Source organism: Chinchilla lanigera, unplaced genomic scaffold, assembly GCF_000276665.1.
Source record: "Chinchilla lanigera isolate Chin_1 unplaced genomic scaffold, ChiLan1.0 scaffold00016, whole genome shotgun sequence".
In the NCBI taxonomy this organism is placed as follows: Eukaryota; Metazoa; Chordata; class Mammalia; order Rodentia; family Chinchillidae; genus Chinchilla; species Chinchilla lanigera.
Genome location: NW_004955417.1, coordinates 29,762,461 through 29,787,455, shown reverse-complemented (window position 1 = coordinate 29,787,455; position 24,995 = coordinate 29,762,461). Strand labels below are relative to the sequence as shown.

The window sequence follows — 24,995 nt, the reverse complement described above, 5'->3', positions numbered from 1 at the left end:
CCAGATCCATGAAGTTTGGATTTTTTTGGCCTGAGACACAGACATTCAATGGGATCCGCCCATGGTGACTTCACTGTACAGCTTACAAGATTGACAATTACTGCAAGATTCCTGCTAGTTCCATAATAGTTCCATGATGCTAATGAGAATGAAGTCCAGAGACTGTGAAGGTATATACCGAGTGATCATTAGGTGAGAACAATGAATGTGTATCAGTTGCTTGCTATGTCAGGCATTGTGCAGTATTTTTCATGTATTATTTCATTTTAATTTCACATCTGCCCTGTGAGGGAGGTGGAGCAGCTCCCTGTGCAGGCCAAGAGGCTTGGAGGGGTTTGTGAAATAGAGGAGACACCACCGTCAAGCACATCAGTCTCTTGAGCGCCCTGCTCTTAACTTGCTGATACGTCCAGCACAGAGGTTCCCTCCAGCCAGGGGTGATTTTGTACCACCCACCCTAGCAGGGTTTCCAGATAAACAGGAATTCAAGATAATTTGAATTTCAGATAAACATATATATCTATACCAAATGTTGTATGCTATACTTATACCAAAATCTTGTTTGATGTTTACCTAAAACTCAAATTTACCTGGGTGTCCTCTGATTTTACTTGTTAATTCTGCAGCCCTACCCCAGAAGATATTTGGCAATGTCTGGAGATACTGTGGTTGTCAAACTGAGTGTGTGACACCGGAATCTTGTAAGCTGAGGCCAAGGGTGCTCCGGCAACACACAGGCCAGCCCCACAACGAGGGATTATCAAGCTTCAGAGACCTACAGTGCCCACACTAGAAAACCTGGTCGAGTAGGTGCGGGGAAAATAAGTAATCCCTTAACCACATCACACAGCCAGCAACTTCTATACTGTCTTTTAAGAAAGATCTTCTCTACGCTGTATCTAGCTAAAATATTTAATATTCCTTCTCACTTGCATGTTGGCATATTGTGCCCAAAGATAGCATGCTTCTCTTGATCCGATAACTCCCCTCCTCATTTCAGAGAGATTCGGGTCAGGCATCTTCCCAACGTGTCTTTCTGCACTTGCTCTGTTGGCTCCAGGAGGCTCCACTTAAAACATCCTTTCTTGAACTCCTCTGCACCAACTGGATTTAGCTACAATTAACACAGATAATTTGGGACTGAAAGAAAGGTGTGATATAAGGCCATATGATAAAGGGAGAAGACAACTGCCTGCAAAGTGGGTTATTACTGACAGAATGACGCTTCTTTAGCTAGCAAAATTGTATACTGTGAATGTCATTAACATGGCAGCATTTATTTGATAACTTCTAGAGTTAACAGTACATCCCTGCAAGTGTTTTCCTCACTGAGAATTTTATCTCAGTGACTTCATAGAAAATATACATTAGCCTGTCATGAATAAGCCAAAGTAAATTCAATTTATAATACGGACATTGTCTAAGCTGATTATGGAGCCTGTAAAGAAGTATGCTGAGTATCGGCTCAAGTATTATGGTTAAACATAGTGTATATTTGGTAAAAACAAAGTTTTTCTTCAAGAATTTCAGTTTAAATGAATCACAGCAGAATTTGAATCTCAACACTAAATTTGTCTTTTTCAGGTATAGCCTTAATATAATTACTTTAGGATGTTATTAAAAATCAATTTGAAAAATTGATGTTATTTTTATGTCATCAAATGGTGTAGCTTCCCAAAGTAAATATTACTTGTTATTCAGGATTTGAAATATATATGTATCTATCTACCCAGCTATTATTAGATATATCAACTTTTATTATTTTTAAGTACATTACTGTATTTTCATATTTTGAAAAACATCATATTCACTAATTTCTCCCCCCTACCCCACCAAAAAAGAACCATGAGTTTTAGATAAAATAAGAACTCTGTTTAGAGACTTACTTATTCTTTATGTCCCAATAAGGATTATCTGCATGAGCAAGGGGATAATCATAATTATCATGAAAATCTAAAGTGTAGTTAATGGAGGTACATACACATTGTAAGTGTACATTTAATAATAGTATGAATTGCTTCCATTCACTCAAAATTTGATATTGAGTGTTTATAAGATATATAAGGGGTGATCAAAATATACAGTGAGTGCTTAAATTTTAAAAAATTATCACAGTAAAAGACACACTGCCAAGAATGATGTGATAAATGTGTTCAAATAGAGGGGGCATATTTTAAGGGAAGTTAATGGCAATGTGTTTTTTATTGTAATACATTTTAAAGTATAATCATTCACTGTATATTATGATCATTACCCACTATATTGCCATTTACAGCAATTTCTGTAAAAGCATTACAATGTCTCCTTGTCTAGTTCATTCACCAGATCTGGCGCTGTGTGGCTTCTCACTCTTCCACAATTTCAAAATGACCATGAAAGATCAATGTTTTATTTGATTCAGGACATCGAGGCAGCCAAGTCAGCACAACTAAAGACACTCAAGAAAGAGGACTCCAGGGCTGCTGCCGAAAGTGACACACGCAGTGGGATCAGTGTGTTTGAAAGGTGAGGGGAGTGGGGAGGGTAATGTGGAATGTGTCCTTTTTGATATGTAAATCACACATTATTATATGCAATATATTATAATAATAGTATAATTTATATATATTAAAATTAAAGAGTCACCTTTTTTTAATCACACCTCTTGTATGTGAAAGTACTCGTGCCAGATTTCAGGTTGTTCATGGTATAAATAGAGAAAGAGAGGCACGAGGAGGATGCTGCCTTGTTGAACATGCGGCCTTTCCTGGGGACCGCAGTCACCGTCTCGCGATTCCGCAGTGGCAGGTGGAGGGAGGGAGTACGACGCGACGCACGCGCTCTTGAAGGACTCTGGCCACTCAGCTACACTTTCCTACCACACCACTTTCTGTTTATGTTTCTGTCTCTGAGGGTGGAGACTTAGCACAGCTGACTGACTGCGTATGTTAGCATCAATCTGCTACTCCACTGCCTTCTGGTTCAATCTAGAAGCATCCTGAGTGGTGGCCTGTCAACCGGAGATGACTTGATAAGAAAGTCCCTCCAGTTTTAGCCACTGTGAAGTGGACCAATCCACTTTTCCCTGTTTCTGCTCCTTCAGCATAAAGCCTAACTCCTCCACTCAGCTTTCTGTTTTATGGATGGGACGCTGCCAGATTCATGAATCACTAAGAAGATGGGGGAAACTTGTTTAGATCTCTCAAGTGGACTTGTTGGAAATTGGGTTTTTGACACCTGGGAGGTGCTTCTTGAAGTGTGGTTCTTAAGGTGCTGGTTCTCAGGCCAGTGTTAGCTGGGAACGTGTAGGAAAGCAAAGCCACAGAGTGGACCTCAGATCCACAGATGCAGGGGGTTCAGGGGCGGTTCTGTGTCCTACCAAGTTCTCCAAGTGATCTGTTGCTTGAGAACTGCATAGATGCAGCATGATCTTTGCAGTCCATCCCAACACAGGCAAGACGCTGGGGAAGATCAAGGGCAATTCTTACCAAGGGAGGACAGTAATTCCTAGAGAGTGGACAAAGTAGAGCGTGGCTTCTTGGAGGAGGTGACAATTTACTAGGGACTTGATGGGCTAGCAGAACTGGCAAGGATGACAGAGGATGCAGGGGGCCAGGCCCATGACAGGAAGTGGTGGATAGAGGCTGGCACTAAACTGTGAGCGTCACCCTGAGGCACCTGAGCTTCTCCCTTGCCAAGAAGACATCCGCGGGGGTGGGAAGGGGGACTTGGGGAGACTGCACAGTTGGGTAAGAATCTCTGTACTTGAGTGGGAATCTATAGATGTATGGATTGCAGGTAGAGTATGTGCCTCCTGGGTACAGGATTCTATTCTATGGGAGCTACCTGACAACCTGTAAATGGTGAAGGCTGATAGAGTGCAAAACTAATGTTGCCTACAAACAAAGACATTCTTATTTACACAAATCCTGTCCCATAGAATGTGAGTTGACTTTGCTCCCCGAGGGTGGGAGAGAGCCTCGGGGTGCACATGGACTCCAATAATGCTCATCTGTAGACACTGTGTTGTTAGTCTCCTTTGGCCTGTCTGTGACATTGTACTGATTCCTTCATTGATAAGATAAGTACAAATATTCAACATGTGTTCATGTTTATATCTGCCTAGTCTTGGGAGACATCATTCTAAAACATGACTGTCCTATGGTTTCATCTCTGCAGAACCCACCCAGAAACACACATAAACACACCCTTGCTTGGGCATGCACACATACAATCTAATGCTCTTCTTTTAAACAGAATAAAATTTTTAAAGTAGGAAAAGGAAATAAGATTTTGCTATGCAGGATTTATTAATTCTTTGGACTAGGAAACTACATCACGCGTCCTCTAAAAGTCATTGCAATAGTAGACGAATTTCAGGTCTCTTGAAATATTATGCTTCATAATAGTAATGATCATTTTTCATGAGTAGCAACAAGGTTTGGAAACATGAATTATCTTAATTAAAATTCTATAGTCAAACATGATGATAAGGTTCTGTGGCAGAACAAACCAGGTAGGCGTAGAGGGGTGGCGCATGGTTATAGTATGTAGAAACAGTGATCACAGTTTGACAGCCGGGTTTTCCTGGTGCTGGCTTTGGGCTAAGGAGCAGTGCAGAACTGATGCAAATCCCACTCTGCGGAGGGCTCAGAGAGAAACAGGGACCGGCATTCGCTAGAAGTATGAGGAAGAAGGAGAAAGCCGAACACATGGAAGAACAAGGGTAGCCTAGGTGGACGAGCCTCTGAGGTAGCTGGTGTCAGGCCCTGAGTGTGGCAACTCTGCCTCACAGTCCACCCAGCCTTGCCTCCTGGACCCCATAGTCTGCTCACTGATTTTCACTGCTCACTAAAGAGAAACCATAGTGCCTCTAGATTCTAACATCTCAACCAGTAGGCCAAACACATTCCCATGTGGGGAGCACTGAAGCAGGAAGGTTTCCAGAGCAATTTGTGCTGGCCTGTGACTTGCTTTATAAACTCAAAACACCCAAGCTCATCTGCAGCAGCATAGTGTATACCTCTGGGCGTGCTGGCTGCGTCTCTCAGCCTTTGTGAACTGGTCTCAGGTTTGTTAGGATGGAACGAGAAACTATAAAACATTGCCGCAAACCCCATTCCTGGAGTTGCAAAAGCGCTTGGTGTTTAGAAGCTTGTGGGATTCTCCTGAGCCCTCCTTTTCCAGAAAGAAAGCACCGGTAAGCTTTCCATGGAGTTAAGGACATTGGGGTTTTACAGGATGTTGAAAGAGATGCCTTTCTATATGAGAAGTACACACCAGCTTCCGGGGTTCTGAGCGAACACACCCATCAAAACTGCTCGTCTTCAGGTAGAAGCATAGAGCCTCATAAGAAGGAGATCAGTGGAGGACGCCCCATTAAATGCTTGACTGGATGAGCAGGTAACTTCAAGCCTGGCAATCTTGGCATCAGCCATGGAAGTGAACTCCAGTGATGGATTTCTGGGACAGCAAGTGGCGCTGACACGGAGCTGTCAGCAAACATCACGCCGGCTAGGGTTAGAGCATAACTGAGGGGAGAGCTGAGACCAGAGTCTGGACTTTTCACAAAGCACAGCAGGTACCACAGAATCATTTCTGATAAAGAACGCTTCATAAAGATTCTGCCTTCTGGCTGTTACCCGGACTCCATCTAAAATTTCCCCAGAGCAATGAACTTGTCCTATTTTTAAAAATGATTTGAAGAAAGATTTTCTGGTGTTCTATTAAATGATTAACCACTCTTATTTGGAGAATTTTCTCTCTTAGAGTTATTAATAAAATTCTTTAGGCATTAGCCCATTTCATTTAGTCATTAAGTGAATTTTATGAAAAATTCTATCATACACAAAAGTAGCAGAATAGAATGGCTGAACTCATATATTCAACAGTTTTCAAGATTTTGTCACCTTTGCATTATGGAATGCTCTTTTCTTTGCTGAAATATTTTTGAGCAAAATTCCAGATGTTTGACTTCTGCGCTCATGTCTTAATTTTAAAGACTTGGACAATCATCCCAAGCCACTGGGTGCCATTGTCATATTAACGCATCTTGGTAGAGTCTTCGAACTACTCCGTGAACAAATTTCTCCCCTGGCCGCCGAGTCTGTTTGTAGTTGATCTGCTGAACTACAGTTCAAACAGGGTCTACATAGTATAATCAGACAGGTCTCTGGTCATCTGCTTCTTCTCAGACTTAAATATGCATACGCTGGGGGATTCAACCGTGGCTGAAGAGAGGGGGAACCACACTGGAGTGACTCAGAGAAAACCCACTAAAAACACAGGTAACTGGAGGATACGGAGGGACACACTTCTGATGTCAAAATCAATCTGAAATAAGAGACCTGCAGACCAGCATGCAAATGAATCAGGTTGGGACCCTAAGATTCAGTAAGGTCTGGGCATGTACTGAATTTCTGACAGTCTCCCAGGGGACACTTAAGTGGCTGGAGTCCAAGTGGGCTGCACTTGGAGTGACGTGATCCTAGCAGAAGCCTCAAAGGTGTTTTACTCTGTTTTGTTGGGGGTTGTTGTTTTGTTTTGCGTTGTCTGTTTGTTGCATGCCCCTGATGAGGGAATGGGTCCATATCCCAGGCTCTATCCCACTGTCTGGACTTAGGGTTGATTTCGTGTGATATGATTTAACTGATTCCTCCTCTCTTGCCCTCACTTTCTATAATTGACGTTAACTCCAAAAGCCTGTGTAGATTTAAGCTCACTTTTTGGGTGTGAATATCTGAAAGGGTTCTGTGATTCAGTGAACTAGTCAGTCTCTGTGAATATCTTCCCTATGTGCCTGTAGTGACTGTAGCATTACAGAGCAGGCTCTAGGGCAAATTTCTATGACCCAACTTCTACCTCTATCACCTATGCCTTATATGACCCTAAACCAGTCACTCACATTTCCCTAAACCTCAGTTTCCCATCTGTGAAATGGGTGTGATAAAAGTATGTATGCTGTTTTTATTGTTTTGATTTTGGCATCTTTTCACTCCAGGTAAGATATTTGTCACTAGGGCATTTCTTCTAAAAGTAGCTTTTCAGCCCTATGTTCATTTTAGGTTTTTTTGTATGTTGGATACAGCTTTTCTCTTCTTTCATGCAGAGTGTACCACAAAGCTAGCCAGAACTCTAAAAATGAGCAGATCATGAGTTTTTCAAGATTTCCTTTTTATATTTTCTTTTTTTTCAAGTTATAATGGCTCATAAAGCCTTCAAATAAGGCTGGGTTTTTTTCTTATCAAATCAGCCACATACATCTTTAAAAAGAGCATTTGTTCTTGGAAGTTCACCACAGAAATTTAAGTAATAAAATCATACAGTGTGAAATGGTTCACCATCAATCACCTGAGCAGATAGTACAAAGCACTAAGCTTGTTGTTGTTCGTATGAATCCTGGTGAATTATATGATCGTTCTGTGTGTCACCAGGAGTAAATAAATTTTGTCATGAAGAAGGGAATTTATAGAGAGGAAAGCTTCAAGAGCTTACTGGAATTGAGCTGATAGACCTCTGCTGTTTCCTTATCTTTCTGTAATGGGCTCTGCAACTGCGAGAGAATCCCCCAAGCAGACTTAGTACTCTGGGAAATCAAAGGAGCTCAGGAAGGAAGCTGAAGACAATCCAAAGCAGCACAGGACATTCTGAGTTTTCTCATGACTGATTTTATGAACACAGCAGACGATTTATAGGGACACAAAGCCTGCAATTACAAGCTGAAACCATGACTTGTAAATTATTCCTTTCCTCCTAATAAATTCCAGCCGTACAGAGTAACTTCTAGTGAGCTTTCACAACAAGCAAGTGCTGGCCTGGATTATTGGGGCCAAAGTAAATTAGGTGAGAAGGCCAACACTGTTTTGTAGTTTGCTTTCTTCTTTTCCTTTGAGTTCAGTTTCCTCAGATGCTTTTCCTATGGGGCTATGAACTCATTCATTACAGAGAAATATTCTCTTAGTTTAATGATATGGAGGATAAAATATGAAGGGAGAATTAGCAAGGATTGCTAAGACCATAGTAAAACAATTGAAGGAATATTTTGAAAGTCAATTCCTTTTGAAGAGTTATTTGTAAGACAGCCATGTATTAGCGGAAGAAAAGAGTACTATTATAATGGCTTTGTGTTCTTGATTATTATGAGATTTTTGGAATCATAGTACTCACATACGATGTGAGTAAAGAATAACGAGAAATTACATGATAGACTACCTACTTACATTGAACTCAACAAAATGTGGCAAAAACGTAAATGAAGAGAAGAGTGTTGTATAAAAGTGGCCCCCTTTCTTATCTATGTATCTATCTATCTATCTATCTATCTATCTATCTATCTATCTAATACAGTATCTATCTGTCTGTCTGTCTGTCTTTTGGTCTATTCTATTCATCCATTTATCACACCTGAACCAGAATCAAGATCAACTCAGAATAAGCCATAGCCACAAGGACAACCCATCTATTATTAGATCATAGAACATTTTATTTGACAATTTGTTTTATCTGGTTTCATTTAGCCTGAAATAATTGATTAGAAGACCAATATAAACAGGAGCTAGGTGGAATATAATGATCCAGAAGCAAACAAAATTGTACTTTAAAAGCATATTAAAACTTTAGAACAAAGCAGTTTCCCAAAATTCATCTATCTAAAGACAAACCACACAGAAACTGTTTTCATAATTAATCACTTAAGTATCAGATGGCATTGCAAAGGTAAGTACGGACCATATAATACCACTTGAAGGTAAAAGTCTGCCTTTGGGCAGTAGCATTTGTGGGAGGGAAGAACTGTTCAACAAGTGGTGTTGGGAAAACTGGTTCTGTGTACAGAAGATTGAAACTGGACCTTGATGTCTCACCATACACTACCTTACAATAAAAATGGATCAAAGATCTAGCTATTAAAACAAAAACATTAAACCTAGTGAAAGATAAAATACTTGAAGACGTAAGAGTAGGAAAGAATTTTCTAAACAGAACCTCAATTGCATAAGAAACAGCAGCAAGAATCAAGAAATGGAATTACATCAGAGTAAAAAGCTTCTGTACAGCAAAAGAATCAATAGAGTGAAGAAACAACCCACAGAATGGGAAAAAAATTGCCAGTTCCTCCTCAAACAGAAGACTAATATCTACAATATACAGAGAACTCAAAGAAAATGAAACCACCTAAAATTAAAGAGCCAGTCAAATATGGGCAGAGAAATGAACACTTCACAGAAGAAGAAGTACAAATAGTTAACAAAGTGGTTAACGAGCATAGCAAAAAATATTCAATATCTCTGGCCATTAGAGACATGCTAATTAAAACAGTGCAATGTTCCATCTTACGCCGAGAAGAATGGCCATCGTTGGGAAATCAAATACTAACAAGTGCTGGTGAGACTGTGGTGAGAAAGAACCCTCCTTCATTGCTGGTGGGAATGCAAACTAGTACAACCATTATGGAAATCAGTATGGAGATTTCTCAAAGAATAAAATTAGAAATTCCTTATGACCCAGTGATCTCCCTGCTAGGTGTCTTCCCCAGAGAGCTTAGGACATCACACTACAGTGGTACGTGCATACCAGTGTTTATAGCAGCACAACTCATAATAGCTAAATCCTGGGAGCAGTTTGTATACCCATCAACATATGATTTAATAAAGCAAATGTGGTACCTATATATAATGGAATACGACTCTGCTGTAATGAATGACAGATTTGAGAGTTTTGTAGGAAAATGGATGCACTTGGAAAATACAATGTTAAGTAAAATAAACCAGACACACAAGCTTCAGTGCCATATGGTATCTCTCCTTTGAGTGAGGCAAAGCATAAGCAAAGAGAATAATAAAGGATGGCTAGAAGGAGACGAGGAATGATCTCTTATAATAGGGGAGGGATCAAGGGAACAGGGTGAGGGGTGAGGAGAGGGGAATGCGAGGTGAGAAGGATAAAGATGTGCCATGCACAGGAACCTAATAACCCCATTTAAGGTAAGCATGATATGCTATAATATAACATGAGCCAAGACAAATAATATCAACAAGGCAGAAAAAGAGGACAGAGGAGCAGGAGGGGGAGGGGGAGAGGAAAGGAAGGGGAAGGGGATTAATAAAAAGAAACTGCTGTGTAGGTACACATACCCACTCCCCAGGAGGACTGTAAATAACATGAACTGCAAACACGTACTCATAAAATAAAAAGTTGTTTTGTTTCTTTGTTTGTTTTCATCCTTTTGAGACAGGGTCTCGCTATGCAGTTCAGGCTGGCCTTGAGCTCACTTTGTAGCCCAGGCTGGTCTCCAACTCACAACGATCCTCCTGCCTCAGCTTCCCGAGTGCTGGGATTACAGATGTGCACCACCACACCTAGCTAATAAAGAGTGCTAAAAATCTGCCTTTACATCTACCATGAAGAAAACTATTTTCCTCCTCAAACCTTTAATTACAATTCGAAAATGTATAACTGGATCATGTTATATTTTCTTCACTATAAATTTTCCAGGAAACTTGTCTTTCTAATTTGTGCTTAAGTGTAGAGAACATATCAATAACATTTTCTCAGTGAGTATAGATATATTTTTGTCTTCTTGTCTGGAATACAGACTGAAATATTCCCAGGACCTCTGATTTTATTTTATTTTCCAAACTAAATATTTAATATACCTTTTGGCACTATATCCTAATGAGGGGTAAAGTGGTACAGAAGATCCTACTGTACCTAATAGTCATACATTTCCTCAGAATACTGCCCTAAACCTTCACTGATGGGATTTCTCTACTGGGAATTAAATTATTATCTCAGCAACATGTTCCCAAGAAATCTGTGCTGAAATATGTTCCCAAGAAATCATATGTTCACATCTTCTCATGATCTTTTATGACACACTCTAGCTCATTACTGGTACACAGTAGCCAGTCAGTAAATATTTATTAAATGAATTAAATAACTAAATACTAAAATACAATGAAAATGTTTAATTGGCTACTAAATGCTCTCAGTCTAGACTTACATGCATAGACTATTTTACCTTTTCAATTAAATTTATGACTACTTAAAAATTACAACCACAGAAATATTTTGGTAAGTTTTTTTGTTGCCCCCTAAAAGCACCCCGTAACTGATAAATGAAAAAGGCAACGCACAGATAGTCCAAGGGTGACCGTTTCTGAAGCTGTTGTTCACCTTCTGAACTTGCTTCCTCTGTGCGCATGAGGACCTCAGTCATCACACAGATCAACAGCCCCTCCAGAGTAGCTGTGAGATCTTAGGAAAACACAGGCTGTTGTTAAGATGTACGTCTCTATTCATCAGCGTGTCTATTCCCAGGTACATCTCAGTTATGCCAATGTGAAAACCAAGGAAATGCAAGAAGGAATCCCTCAGAAGGGTTAGTGATTTTCAGGGCACACACAGCGCTGGGTGGGCTTTCTCTCCTGCTCTGCAAGCCCCCGCCTCCCACCCTCTCCCTGACCTCCCTTGTCCCTTCACCGAGCCAGGACCCGCCATGGTTTGCCACGCTCCCCCTCCTCCAGCTGCCTCCATGCTGAGCACAGCACCCACACTCTCGCCCCGCACCCGGCCCCCTGTGCTCAAGGCTAAGAGCTGCTGGGTCTTGGAATTAGAGGAGTGTTGGACACTGGGAAACCAAGGAATGTGTTTTTCTCATTCTATACATAAAGTAATTCTAGCAGATATGTAAATATGTACTACAAAATTAGCTCTGAGCCTTCGCTTTTTAGTCCCTCTTGAGCACACCATAAACCTCTGATTCAGCTTCTTCCTGTACCTTCCTCTTCACGGCTGCTGTCTTATCACCTCCTCTCCAGCTCGTGTTATGACCTTCGCGACCTTTATGCACGCCCATCACTTCTGTGTACCTACCAGGTAAGAAAACGAACAAGGCCCCCACAACCACCCAAGAACCACAAAGTACACTGGGCCAGGGCTTTCAATCTAGGATGAGACACGTGATTCACCGGCACAGCACGCATTCTTGCGCCTCAGTTTCCCTAGCTGAAATAGGAGGTTGGGTTTGTATTGTGCGGGTCCTTTCCCGTTCCAAGGAACTATGAACTGGCCCTTGTTCACACCCATGCCGTTCATGTGTGTGTCATTGACAGTATGCTGGCCCGGCTGGGGTTGTTCACTGGGTACCTCAGCTGAGCTGCTCTCTCCCCTCAGCAAGAGGAGCAGAGAAAGCAAAGAGGGTGCAATTCTAAGGCTCAGCCCTGAGTTCAGAGAGGGTTTCCTCTCTCTGAAGAATGGGACTGTAATTTACAGTGAGGCCACGCTGACCACGGTTTTGTTCCACAGCATCACTACAGTCCCCTGGAGTATGTACTAAGTCTGCTTCAGACCCGATGGCTGTCGAGTCTCACTCGAGGATGGAGGGTCCTGCCACACAAGGCTTTAGAAAAAACAAGTTATTAAAATAACGTCTTCTCTTTCCAGCAGAATAATGATAAACAGTGAATATTCATGTGTGTTTTCTGCGGTGATACAATGCTTTTTTGGTGATGTATGCGGCCTCTGTGTTTTAGGGGATAAGTGTCAGTAGTGTCTGTCCTGGTATTTTGGACATAATATTACACAATAATCAAAAGCACAGATATATTTATGGGTTTGTACCTTTGGTGTTAAGCAAGGAAAAATAGCACATGGACCTCGGTAATGGTAATAATTAGCCGGTTGTGCCATCCTCTTCCACTTCTGCCAGTCATTCAGGGAACGTGACAGTGTCCTCCTGGAACTCTCACTGACTCACCGGGCGACCACGTGCTTAGCAGTTGATCTCGTGTAAGCCCTCAGATGTCCGGGTTTAGGACTATTTCCTCATTTTCTAGCCTCTCGGAATTGCTGTGGATGTATGACTTCTGTCTAAGCCTGGCTGTGTTCTTGCATTGAGACCCTGTGGAATAGCAGCTGAAGGGTCAGTGCAGTGAACATTTAATGCAAGCAGGAGTTCAGTGTTTGAGAAAGGAGCGAATCCCACACGCTTCAAAATTCTACCCGCAGTCAGCACCGACCCTGCAAGGGCTCAGCAACTGTTAAGCACTGCCCTGATCTCCAGCTCCGGGGATGGAGACCTTGGAGATGTGGGGCCTGCTGGCAGGAACTGCTAAAACTCGGGTGTCAGGCACACAAACAGGCCAGAGCACAGTGAGGTGAGCGCCAGCAGACGGACCCGGGGCGCAGAGAAAGAGCCCAGGAAGGGATCCAGGCTCGCATCTTGATGGTTGAGGGAAGCAAGGAAAAAGTCACTCTTCAGATACTGTAGGTTTTATCGTACTATAATGGTTTTTTTAAATGAATATTTAATCAACTGGAATTGTACACCAGGCAGTGTGCCAGGCAACAGGAAAATCTATAAAAGCATCAGTTTTGGAGTTGGGTGGATAAAATTACAACTCCATTTCTATCTATAGGTGTGACCTTGGGCAAGTTGCCTGACCTTTCCAAATCTATTTTTATTTTGAATTGTTATCATTTTACTTGTAGAAAGAGGTTTATAAAAACATCCATACCTCACAGCGTTCGATGAAGACTAAAGAATACAGACAAGCACCCAATCCAGTCCTTGGTGCCTCATAAGGAGGATAGTACTTACTAAGGACCCAAGTACATTTTCCCACTGAACCCTTGTAAAAATCTAATGGACAACGCCCCTAAAATCAGCTCTCTGTGGAGAGGACAGAGAGGCCAGGACACGCTAGAACATAGGTTACAACCACGCAAGACGGTGTGTGCCACGGTAGGGAGTGTGGACCACGGGAGGCAGCCCACGGGGACCGGCACGATTTCTCAGGAGACAGAGGCTGTGAAGTGTGTGAATTAGGAAGGTTGCCACAGTGGCAGTGTGGGTGACAGGGGAAGAGGGCAGGGTGAAAGCGGAGAGATTGGAGTCCTGTCTGCAGTTCCTTACAGTAAATCAGGCTGTGTACTAGCAGGTATGGGAGCTCTCCTAAATGCAGCAGTAGGGACCTTCAGCAGAAGAGGCTGGAGGATCCGCTGTGCCTTAACCGCCCACCCGTTCTGCATTCCACCTGCTACGGCAAACACTTCAGGCCCCACCTTCAAAACGCCTCCTGCTTCTAACCATGGCTCCTACACAGTGGTGGTCTTTTTAGGTTGGTTTTCACAGTTGCCAAGCGGCATGAGGTTTTGATCGTCTTTGAAAAGACAGTAATAAGCTGCCTGCTGTACATGAGAAAACTAGATGCCATCCTTGTAGACCGAGGGTGTTGCCGTCATGAACCTACCACACTGATTCAAGAGCAAGTCGTACGTAGTAGAGGGGTCAGTACACACAAACCAGACTCATCTTACCATTTAACTCTGCAAAGGCTCTTTTTCCTTATTTCGGCAGTAGTTTTTCCAGTGTGTGTCGGTGTCCCTTTCTGCTTATTTTTCTGGAGAATCTCAATAGCAAAATATATAATTGGAAAGAGCAATGAGAGAAGGGAAATTTAAAGCCCATTGAAGGCATAGACAGCTCAGGCCTACACCCCACATCTGAATGGGCACAGCTGGAAGCCAAAGCAGGGCCAGGTGTTCTTTTCAGCATCACCCTCATCCTCTCGATCCAGCTGTGCTGCCGAGGACCTGCTTCGCCGCCCTGATTTCAGTCGTCTGCCGACTCTGATGCGTATTTTGAGATTCGTGTGGCTGCTGACATGAGTGAGAACGATTTGGAGCAGTGTTGAGACAGAAGAGAAAACGGGCTTTAAGTATTTTACGTTTCATAGGGATTGTAAGTTTAAAATAACACATGAAAAAATATCTGCTGGCTCTTAAAAAGTTCTTGAGCACATTAAAATCACGATGCATTAAAATGTTAATTATATACATGTAAGAACGGGTTGAAATACTTAAATGAAGAAAATAAGAAGTTGCAAACATACTGAGGAATTTTTGAAGTTATGAAATATTGAACATATATAACTTATTTGAAACTGAGTAAAAGATTAACCCTAATGAATAATAACTGTAAGATCTTTCTTGACAATTTAATGACTTGTGGGGAATCAGATCACACGTGTGTGGCACAGTGTAGGTGCTCTAAGGCCTTAAGCAACTCACGTTTCACTTAGTTTCCTTGTCTGCGAAGGAAATGACGTCGGCTGCGTAGTCATGGCGGTGCTGCAGAGTTTTAGGTGAGACGAGAGTATACACCCAAGGTGTGCGTACTGATGCCGTGCACAGAAAACTGTATTTGCTCTTATTACAAACAATAGAAGCTTGTTCTGGGCCACCCGAGCAGCAGGCACGGCTCAGTGGTGAGCACACCCGCCCTCCCCTGGCTCCATATTGCTGCCCTGCGCCGTCCTTTCCCTTCCGGAGCTGTTCTCCAGGACCCTGCGGTGGCCGCTTCTCTGCCCCATGGGGTTCAACCATAACGATGCCCCCCACTGCCCAGGCCCACGGCTCCCATCCCCTCCCCCAGCGGTCACCTCACTCTGTCCTTGCGTTCCTGGCTGTGGGCTTATCCCTCAATTATGGAGGTCATGACCCCCCTCTTCACAAAGGACCTGAGACCAACAGTCAGTCCCTGAGCTAGCTCGTACTGTCCGAGGTCTGGGTGACCGTCAGGAAGTGCAGGGACCCTGTCAAGCCAGGGAAACAGTCAGCAGAAACCCGACTTTCCAGAGGACGGGCCGGCAAGGAGCCAGGGTGAGCACGAGGGCCGCGGGACGCTGGCTGGGGGAAGCCCATTTTACAGTGCCCTCTGCGAATAGCAAGGATGTGCAATTGGCTGAACAGGCCAGAAAAAGGAAGCATTTAGAAAAGAGAATTTCTTATTAGCGCCTGCAGCCTGAATCCTGTGAAGGAATAGATTGCCATCGCCTGGAAGAAATGAACCTGGGGCTTTGCAGATGACGCATGTGGGGCACCAGCGCTGGCCCACACAGGTTCCAGTCCACATATCACATCCTCTGGCATGGGGTCTGCCTGCCATTTGTCCTCTCTGTCCCACAGCACACGTGCTGCTACTTAGGAGTCCTCTCCGCAGTTAGCCACACCCTCTAGGGCAGAACGGCCGGGTTAGTCACCTTCCCCCGCATTCTCCTGCCTCTTCTTCCGAACCCATTCCTCTGCCCTGCGTCTTTTCCTTCCTGTCCGCTAGCGTCTTCCTGTCCCGCAACACACTGGACCACTTTCAGCAGTCTGCAGACAGGAGTCCCAGCTACAATCAGACTGTTTGACACGTAAAGAGATGCTTCCTTATTAACTGTCTGGAGAGGTGCTAGTCTCTCTCGTCACACCCCACTTGTGTCGCAAATCTGTAGTCCACATTCCTTTGGAACATAGTACACATTAAAAACGCTTGCTTATTTTACAGTTTTCCTCAGTGTTAACTTTTTTGCCATTGTGCACATGTTACTTTACTGTTACCATGTAAAAACATCTCACCTCTTCTTTAAAGACCTTTTCTAAAGTAATGGGTGAAAAGGCTTTGCTGAACCCAGCTGTGCTACATCAGGGAACACTGGAGTTTTCCATTTAGCTGGGACGAAAGCACATTGAAAACAATCGTAGGGGCTGGGGATTTAGCTCAGTGGCAAAGCGCCTGCCTGGCAAGTGCAAGGTCGTGAGTTCAGTTCCTAGTACCGGAGAAAAACCAAAAAAAAAAAAAAAAAAAAAAGAAAACAATCGTAGATAAATCTATAAGTTGCTCTTTTCTTCGAATTAATTTACTCGGCCACTTAAAAAGGTGAGTCACACTGTGGAAGAACTGTAGCACACACTCTGGAGCCTTGGGTTTGAACCCTGCGCCTGATACTTGCTTGGCTTTTGACCTTGAATAAATTTCTTAATTTTTACGTTCCTTTTTCATGTGTCAAACAGAGGTGATGGTTCCACTTAATGGAGAGCACTGATCTGAAGATGTAATTCAGTGCAGTCGCTGAGGCGCCACGTACTAGGCCCTGCTCGGCCCTGCTCTTGGTACAAAGGGTAGAATATGAAAGATGAAAACAGACAAGAATGTCTTCCACATGAAGTGTGTGCTCCATGAAGAGAGTTAAATCAGCACACGCACAGATGCATGAGGGATGAGAGCAGAGGAAGAGCAGACAGGCGGGAAGTGTGAATAGCAAGGATGTGCAATTGGCTGAACAGGCCAGAAAAAGGAAGCATTTAGAAAAGAGAATTTCTTATTAGCGCCTGCAGCCTGAATCCTGTGAAGGAATAGATTGCCATCTATTGCCATCCCTGTGCATGTGTGTGTGTGTGTGTGTGTGTGTGTGTGCGCGCGCGCGCGCGCATGCACGCATGCACAGGTGGCCATCAATCGGGACTGTGAGCTGGCCTCAGCTGCAGAGATAGAGGAGGTGCTGAAGTGTTTGGCCTGAGACTGGGGTACCTGTGCCTCAAGCTGCTTCCTGGAACTGGCATGCAGGTGCAGGGCACAGGCAGCAAGGTGGGCACTGGTGGGGCAGCTGTGGGATGCATGGCGCTGCATAGATCTGGCAGATCTGGATCTGCTCTGCAAATTCAACCTCAGAGCAGGGCTCCATGTGGTGAGGGATATAGAGGGGTCTTTAGTTGTCCTAAATCATATATTATTGGGTAACACTGTGTTAATGAGTTAAAACGTGTACAGCCCTTACTACAGTGCTTAGTATCAAATAAACCTGATGTGTTTCCCAACCTACACTGGGTGAGAAAGCATATTTAAGTCCCAGGATATGATTATAATTATTACTACGTTTTGGTGTTTTTGAGACAGGACCTCACTGTATAGTCCACACTGACTTTGAACTCCCTCTGTAACCTGGCTGGTCCCAAACTTACAATCCTCCTGCCTCAGCCTCCAAAGCACTGGGATGATAGACTTTGGTCACCACATTCAGTATATTATAGAGTATGAAAATATGGTAGAAGGGTTGGGGATGTAGTGCAGTAGCACAGTGCCTTCCTGGCAAGTGTGAGGCCCTGAGTTCAATTCCAGGTACCAAAAAATTTTTTTTAAAAAGGTAGAATCATAACTTTTGGTTGGAAACAAAGTGATTTAAAGGACACACTGGAATACTTTCCACTGGCAGACACAGTCTGGAGAGAGCAGAGTTTCCATGGGTGACTAACAATACCATCTCTTCCAGTTCCCCTTTCCATCTGCACACGGCTTAATGCAGCACTTCCTTCCTCCGGGGAGCGTCCTGTCCTCAAAACAATGCATCATTAAACACTTATTTTTACAAATTCTTGTATTTTATAGCCACTGTAGCAATGGGATTTATATTTAATAGCACTAACTTAAATACCACTGAAGTCAGCAGGGTCTTGAAGATAGAGTGACACTTACTTTTCTACTTATTTTGCACTGCTGGAACTATCAAAGTTAGTACAAGAAAAGTATTCTAGAATGCTCAAATTCACACAGTTGTCCTAACCCATTTCGATTTTCTGTTTGTGCTTATTTTTTTTATAAAAAGGATTTTGGTTTCCAGGCAGAGGTACCTATGTTCTTACATGAAATTTGTCTTTAATCGGCCAGTTATAATGTGAGATTTTAAGCTGAAAAATTTGCATTCTCCCATCTGTGGGGAGAAGTTTCTGTCCAGCGAAGTGGTGAGGTGGGTGACCCCACTATGCTCGGCGGATGCCGTGTCCCTCCCCCGGGCACGGCTGGAGCCGCGGAGCAAGACCTTCTCCTCACTGCTCCTGTGGCCTGGGCTATGTTCTTCCCAAGAAGCACTAACTTCGCCTGTAACTCCTGCTTGGGGAGGAGAGGCTCTCTCGAAATGTTCATTCAGTGAGGGGAGGTTTGGATGCTTAAACAGCAACTAATACAAATACAGGGACAGCATAGATTGTCTGCGTCTCCTCCAGTGGGGAAGACAATGAAAATGAGAGGCGTGGGAGAGCACGTTTTAACCCCGGAGCCCCCTGAACTGCGAAGGTTAAGGACTGACATTCAGCAAACAAATTACACGGTCTCCTGTGTGAGTGAAAAGTTGGTGAGGGGAAAGAGGAAGGCATGCAGTTCACTCCAAGCCAAGGAGAGTCAGCACTTTAAGCACCTTTGGGAAGGACGATGTTTCCCCAGAAAGCGAAGCCCTCTCACAGGGACTCCCAGCAGGGAGTAACTGGGATGGAGCCCATCGTAGAAATCATGTGCTGTGATGCTACCATGTGCACCTGTTCAGAGACCTGGCGGCCCACAGCCGCTGCTAAGTGTGCGCCTGCTATTTCTTAAATGAAAGGAAGAGATCTAAGCCACATCTTGTTTTCAATGCTGCACTGCCCTGGGCGCTGCAGGCGGGTCAGCCTGAGCTTCACGGGAGGGCTGCGCTGCAGGACGCCCTTACAGACCCCTCGCAGGGCTGGTCTTTCGCCCAGGCAGGCAGCGGTGTGGGCCATTCCAGTGACAATTAGAAATGGTGTGGAATGAATGACGTGATTTCTCCTTGCTTCTTGACATGGTTTTAGTCAGATACATGCCTGTCTAGGAACGTTTTTGTTTAATGTCAATCTTAAAGTGTATAATTTTACATTTATCCATCCTTGAAAAAGTGCTCTCATTTATGCTTCATTTTGAGTAGTTTTACTAGTACAAGGGCAGTTTTACAAATTGTCCTAGCAATGAATGAAGAAATTATTCCTATTATTTCAATTCTCTGCGTGTGTAACCGGAAGTTCTAAGAATAAATTCCAGATTGTTTAAAATGCACAGTCATAAAGAGCAGAGGACGACTTGAGCCTAGGTGTTTAGTTTCCAGATCTTGTACTTTTCCATTTCATTACAGTCAAATTCTGGTAATTACATCACTCCTAACATCCCCAGAGGATTTTCCAGGGTGTCCAGTCATCTGGCCTTGGAGCAGGAAAACCACAGCACCTGGGTCCAGGGTGGGAAAAGCAGGGCAAAGATTCTGAAGCTGGCCCTGGAGAGGCCACCAAAGAGGAAAGAATCGTCTCACCAAGCTCGCCTGTGAAGTGCCCCCCCCAGCACAGTGTAATGCATTAATCTGTATTTTTTACTGCTGTACTTCATTAAACCAAACACAGCATTGACTGTATGAGGACCCATCACGAAAAAAAGATTTAAAGAAAAAACCCAGGTTAGTTCTGAGGGTCAGCTCTACGGTACAGCACATGTGCAAAGCCCTGGTCTCATACCCAGCCTATGAGACACGAAAAAGGGCACACGCTCCCAAAGACCTGCCAGCCAAATCATGACTTGGCACTGGTGTTAGATGCTTCTAGATGTTAAAAGGTTAAAATGTTTAAAAAAGATGCATCTTAGAATTGGGGGTGTTTGGGAGCAGTAACTGCAGAGGAGAGGAAACTTCTCCAACTCAGCCCAACACAACCTCAGGGACAATCAATAAGCATTTATGACACGCCCAGTGTGGGAGCTAGGCGCCACCGTGCAGGAGCTAAATGCAGAGCCTTAAGTGCTACGGATGAAATATTCATGACTGTCCTTCCATTTCACAGTGACGGCCACTGTTGAAAAAACAGAGCCACTTGTGCAGAAAGATGTTTACGTGTGCAAATGTCTGAAGGATCTGGGGTGTCTGGGGGAACAGGAGCAGGAGGAGCAGGAGCAGGAGGAGGAGTGGGCAGTGGGAAGGGAAGAGCTGGCAGAGGACAGAAAGGGCAGCTGGATGGGAGCTACCTGAGCCAGGAGGTCCCTGAAGTTTCAGCATCCAACTCTTGCAGGCCACAGCTCCTGGTCGTCTTTAAAGCACTGTGTTGCACATGAGGTGACACTAAAATATCGCCTCCGAGAAAGGGCTTCATATTCTTGTGCATTTTAAGAATTACAAAGACAATTTCAGTACCTTTCAAATTTGAAATAAATTTAGTGGATTAAATGGTTGGAAATGCTGAGAAAGTAAACTTTGTCATGACGGATGATCAGCCTCCCCAGTGACCAAAACTTCGGAATTTGTGACTGATACTAAAGATGTGTTTGGGCTGAACCAACCGCTTAAATATTTTACTTGGGGATTCTGTATAATTATGGTGGTCATCACGGTACCTGTACACTGAACTGGAAAAGTGAAATTAGATTGTTCATTTGTATTTAAAACAGCTCTGTTTCTGCAGTGAGAATTTCATAAGCAAGTTGCCCTATGATGTCAAATAATTGCTTTTGAAATTACTCAAATAAAAGAAAAAATTCATGACCTTTTTAACTGTTCATTATGCTCATAAATTTATTGCCAGTTTGACAGGGATAATATCTTACATCAGCTCTAACTTCATGACTAAGTGGTAAACAATACATAGTTTGATGTTGTTACACGGTTGCTTGTGATTAACTAACTAGTTAAGGGTAATGACTTCTTTTGGAAGGCAAAACTATAAATAAATGATAATGCAGAGCAATTTCATTTTAAGAAGTCAATAATGAATTCCATCTGCTGGGGTGCATTAACAATCAAAGAGCTTTCCTACATGCCTCAGTTCTTTTTATATCTTTATTCCTCCCACTTAAAAGTACAGGTTGGTCCATCAAAGCTAATGTTATTTTGGCTTGTTCGACCAAAACTTTAAAAAAGAAGACTATTCTTATTTATTTCTTCCCTCATGTCTCTGGAGCTGAGAGAACTTAAATCATAAACCACTGAAGAAAAGTAAGATATTTCAGCAAATTTCTAAGAGGTTGGTTAGGAAAGCCCTAAAGAAATGCATTTTTAGTCTCTGAAAATCCAGATACGGTGGTGACAAAGCAGGAGCATGGGGTGGGCTCGTTCTCATTGCCCTGGGCCTGTAGATTTTCAGATAAGGGCAAATTAGGCAACTTGGAAATCTCAAGCATGAACGGGGACCTGTGAGCTCAGGGAACAGAAGAGCACGCTGTGCCTGGTGACAAACGGCCACTGGACAGGAATGGGCCCCCTAACCATGTCCAAACCTACTTCTCAGAGCCCTGCCGTATGGAGTCCTAATTAGCAGCACGTCCTGCAGCAAATTACAAGGGAATACGCGTACGCCAATAACTCATTTCTGACACGCTGTTCTACTCAGAGCCAGTATTTCCATAAGGTTTCCTCCCCTGACCTCCTCCCAGCATTCTCTCTCCAGACTCAGTAGCTGCAGGGCTGCATAGCACAAATCCTCACCGCGATTCTGGACCTGAGAATGCCACCGAGTGAGCCCTCTGAGCCTGCCTTTTCTGTCTCGGCCCAGAGCCCCATGCACAGGAGCAACTCCACATACCTTTCCGTGGGCCGAACATCTCTGAATCCTCAGCAGCCAGCTCTGCTTAGCCAGCAAGAGCCCAATAGCCGTGCTCTTCCTAGAGGAGCCTACAACTGGTGTGCGCTTCCTGAGAAGCACAACACTTCCTCTCTGGGAGCGCGGCCTCCCTCCGCCCAGTCCCGGTCCCCAGGGGCAGTGTGCACGATTCCGGCTTCTGTCTGCACGCAGAGAGCCCGCTGTACCTGCCCTGGCTCACGGGGATGGTGGACACAGGGCCAGAGTACACGGCTTGATGTGTCCCCAGGCTGACCCTGCGAAATCTCACAGGGACGAGAAAGAAGGACTCACCCTGTAACTTCTGTACCCCTTCTTGTTATAAAGTCAGTGAGAGGCATGGCCACCTTTACAAATCCCGATTTTACAGTCCTAACAGGTCAATGGCTAGTGGCGTGAATAAGCTCGGAGTCAAGCAGGTGACATTTTATGTGAATGGCTAAGAGGCACGGTAACTCTCTTCTCCCTACTTGTCCTTCCCTGAATCCACATTCACTGTCACTGAAGCAAACCACAGCGTGTGTCACCTTGTGTTTTCTGACTGTGTCCATGTCCTAAACCTGGGGACCAGCGAGTGCTAGTAGGTATCTTGCCTGTTCTCCCATCTTTATGAGGTTTCACTGTCGACACACCAAGACATGCACAGGTTACAGTTTTGCAATTTTTGGTTTTGCAATATGATGTTTTATTTGGAGGAAGGGGGTGCAACAACTGGGAAGAGGAGGTAAAGAACTTTGCAAGTTCAAAGCTACTGGATGCCCGAACAGGTGGGCTTTAGAGGTAATAAAAAGACACTCAGACCTTGAAACCTGTGTGCAGAGTTAGCATGCACAGAAATGGCAACCATCATCCAGAAAACAGGAGTTTTCCACCGACCCCTACCCCAACGTGCATGGAAGGCGGCTGACGCACGATTCTGAATATGATACAGAGCTGCAGTCCTGGTCAAGGTCTGAATACTCTGAATAAGCCACTCAGTGACTGAAAAAGTACATGACCAAGTCTATGTGTTTTCAAAGGGCAGTGGTACAAGGCAACAGGATTCATGCCCACATTCCCATCTCCTCTACCGAGGTGCTTTGGCCTCCACTACAAACTCTTTAACTCTTTCAAGCAGTATTCCTCAGAATGCCACTGCATGAGTAGGATAACTGATGTGAACCTTCTGGCTAAGTTCCTGGCACTGCTGAAGAGGTGCTTAGCAGGTGTGAATTTTCACTGCCTCCTCCGCCTGGCTGGGTTATTCCAGTCCTGGGCTCCACCGTGCCGCAGTAGAGTGAAGCTAGTGCTAAGAGCGCCTTCCGTAGGCAGAGTGCTTCCGTGCCGGCAAAGGGTTTGCACTAACACCCTCCTGTCAAGCACACAACCATCCCGGGAGATGTTGCTCATTCTCAGGGTTCTGTTGAGCTAGCTGCATATAGGGAATTAACAATAGCACACTTCCTGCCATCCTCCCTGGTAGGCAAAAGAGAGGGCAGAAGTGTTTTGAAGAGGCCACCCCGTGCTCAGCTTCCAGTAGCTTAGCACAGCTGCAGATCCCTGGGAAACAACAGTAGCAGCAGGCAGAACGCAGGAAGGAGTTGGCTCCTTTCAAAGTGAGACTTCATGTTACAAGAAGAAAACACATTCATGCATCCACACACAGACAGACAGACAGACACACACACACACACACACACACACTGCTCCAAATAAAGCATAAATAAGGTTTTCAGCATCTGCAGAATATGCAAATGTGAGGCTTTTACATATTTTTATCTCACAGAGATGTTGATAAAATATATTTGCATTGTGTTTGAGTATTAGTAAGAGCCCTAAAACCACGCGCATGCATAGGAGCCCATACACTCCCATATCGTGCACACCTGTGAACTGGTCATATAATGGCTACCTAAGTGTACATTTATATCACTATCTATGTTTGTACCATACCCACACAAGATGGGCATTTCCCAATATTTGTCATTTGCTCTATCTCACTTGCTTTATAAGGAATGAGAAAAGAAATAGACTGGAGTTTCAGGTCAATTAAATTTGGTTCTTTCAAGACTGACAGCAAGTCAATCTTTTAATTGACTAGAGCTGTCCATGAGGCATCTAACAAGCACAGTGTCTGACGGATATTGGCTAAACATCTGCTGCCCAGCACCTCTGAATGTGGGTTGCTAAGACACTGCTTTTAAGACACTTTAACGCTGTGGTCAGGAAAGCCACAACACCCCTCTAGTGTCTGTTTTATACTAGTTCTGTGGTGTAGCTCTTTCTTCTCCTTACATCCGTCACCATACCGTGTACACCGACCCATCTGTGATAGTATGACTTTGAATATCTAGGTTTTTAAAATTTATTTTTATGAGATTGATAAATCTACTTGATTGCATCTGCTTGAGCTTTTTCAAATAGAGTTTTCTTTTCTTTTTTTTTTTTGTTTTTAAGGTTGGTGCATATAGTTCTTTTTGAAAACAAAAATTATGGCGAAAAGAAGTCTTTCTCGGAGTTAGGTAATTTGAAGCTTAGGAACCACCTCCCTAATCGCAGCTGTTAACTGCTGCAGGCAAGTGTTGAAGGAAGCAGGCAAGTGCTGACGGCAGCACTAGTGTGGGTCATGCTTATAGGAGACGCAAGCGCGTGGGGCTTCACAGGTGGCCACGAGCTCACAGAACTGCCTGAAAGGACTCGCTAACCCAGACGCAGGCGCATGAAATGAAATTAGTGCTGGTTGGGGCTGGGGATTTAGCTCAGCAGCAAAAGCGCCTGCCTGGCAAGCGCAAGGTCGTGAGTTCAGTTCCCGGTACCGGAGAAAAACCGAGAAAAAC

At 43.9% G+C, this 24,995-nt stretch overlaps 1 protein-coding gene across 4 annotated transcripts in view; it reads right to left on the bottom strand.

Moving 5' to 3' along the window:
• Window positions 1–24,995, bottom strand: part of Oxr1 (oxidation resistance 1) — a 269,080-nt gene that overhangs the window by 87,586 nt on the left and 156,499 nt on the right. The window contains exon 1 of one of the 4 annotated variants that reach the window (XM_005381958.2): window positions 22,144–22,245. The exons of the other annotated variants lie outside the window; for them this stretch is intronic. Within the exon in view, the coding sequence (XP_005382015.1) occupies window positions 22,144–22,162 (19 nt within the window). The 5' untranslated portion in view covers window positions 22,163–22,245. Of the gene's footprint in view, window positions 1–22,143; window positions 22,246–24,995 lie in introns of those variants that run through there. 4 annotated transcript variants of the gene reach the window in all.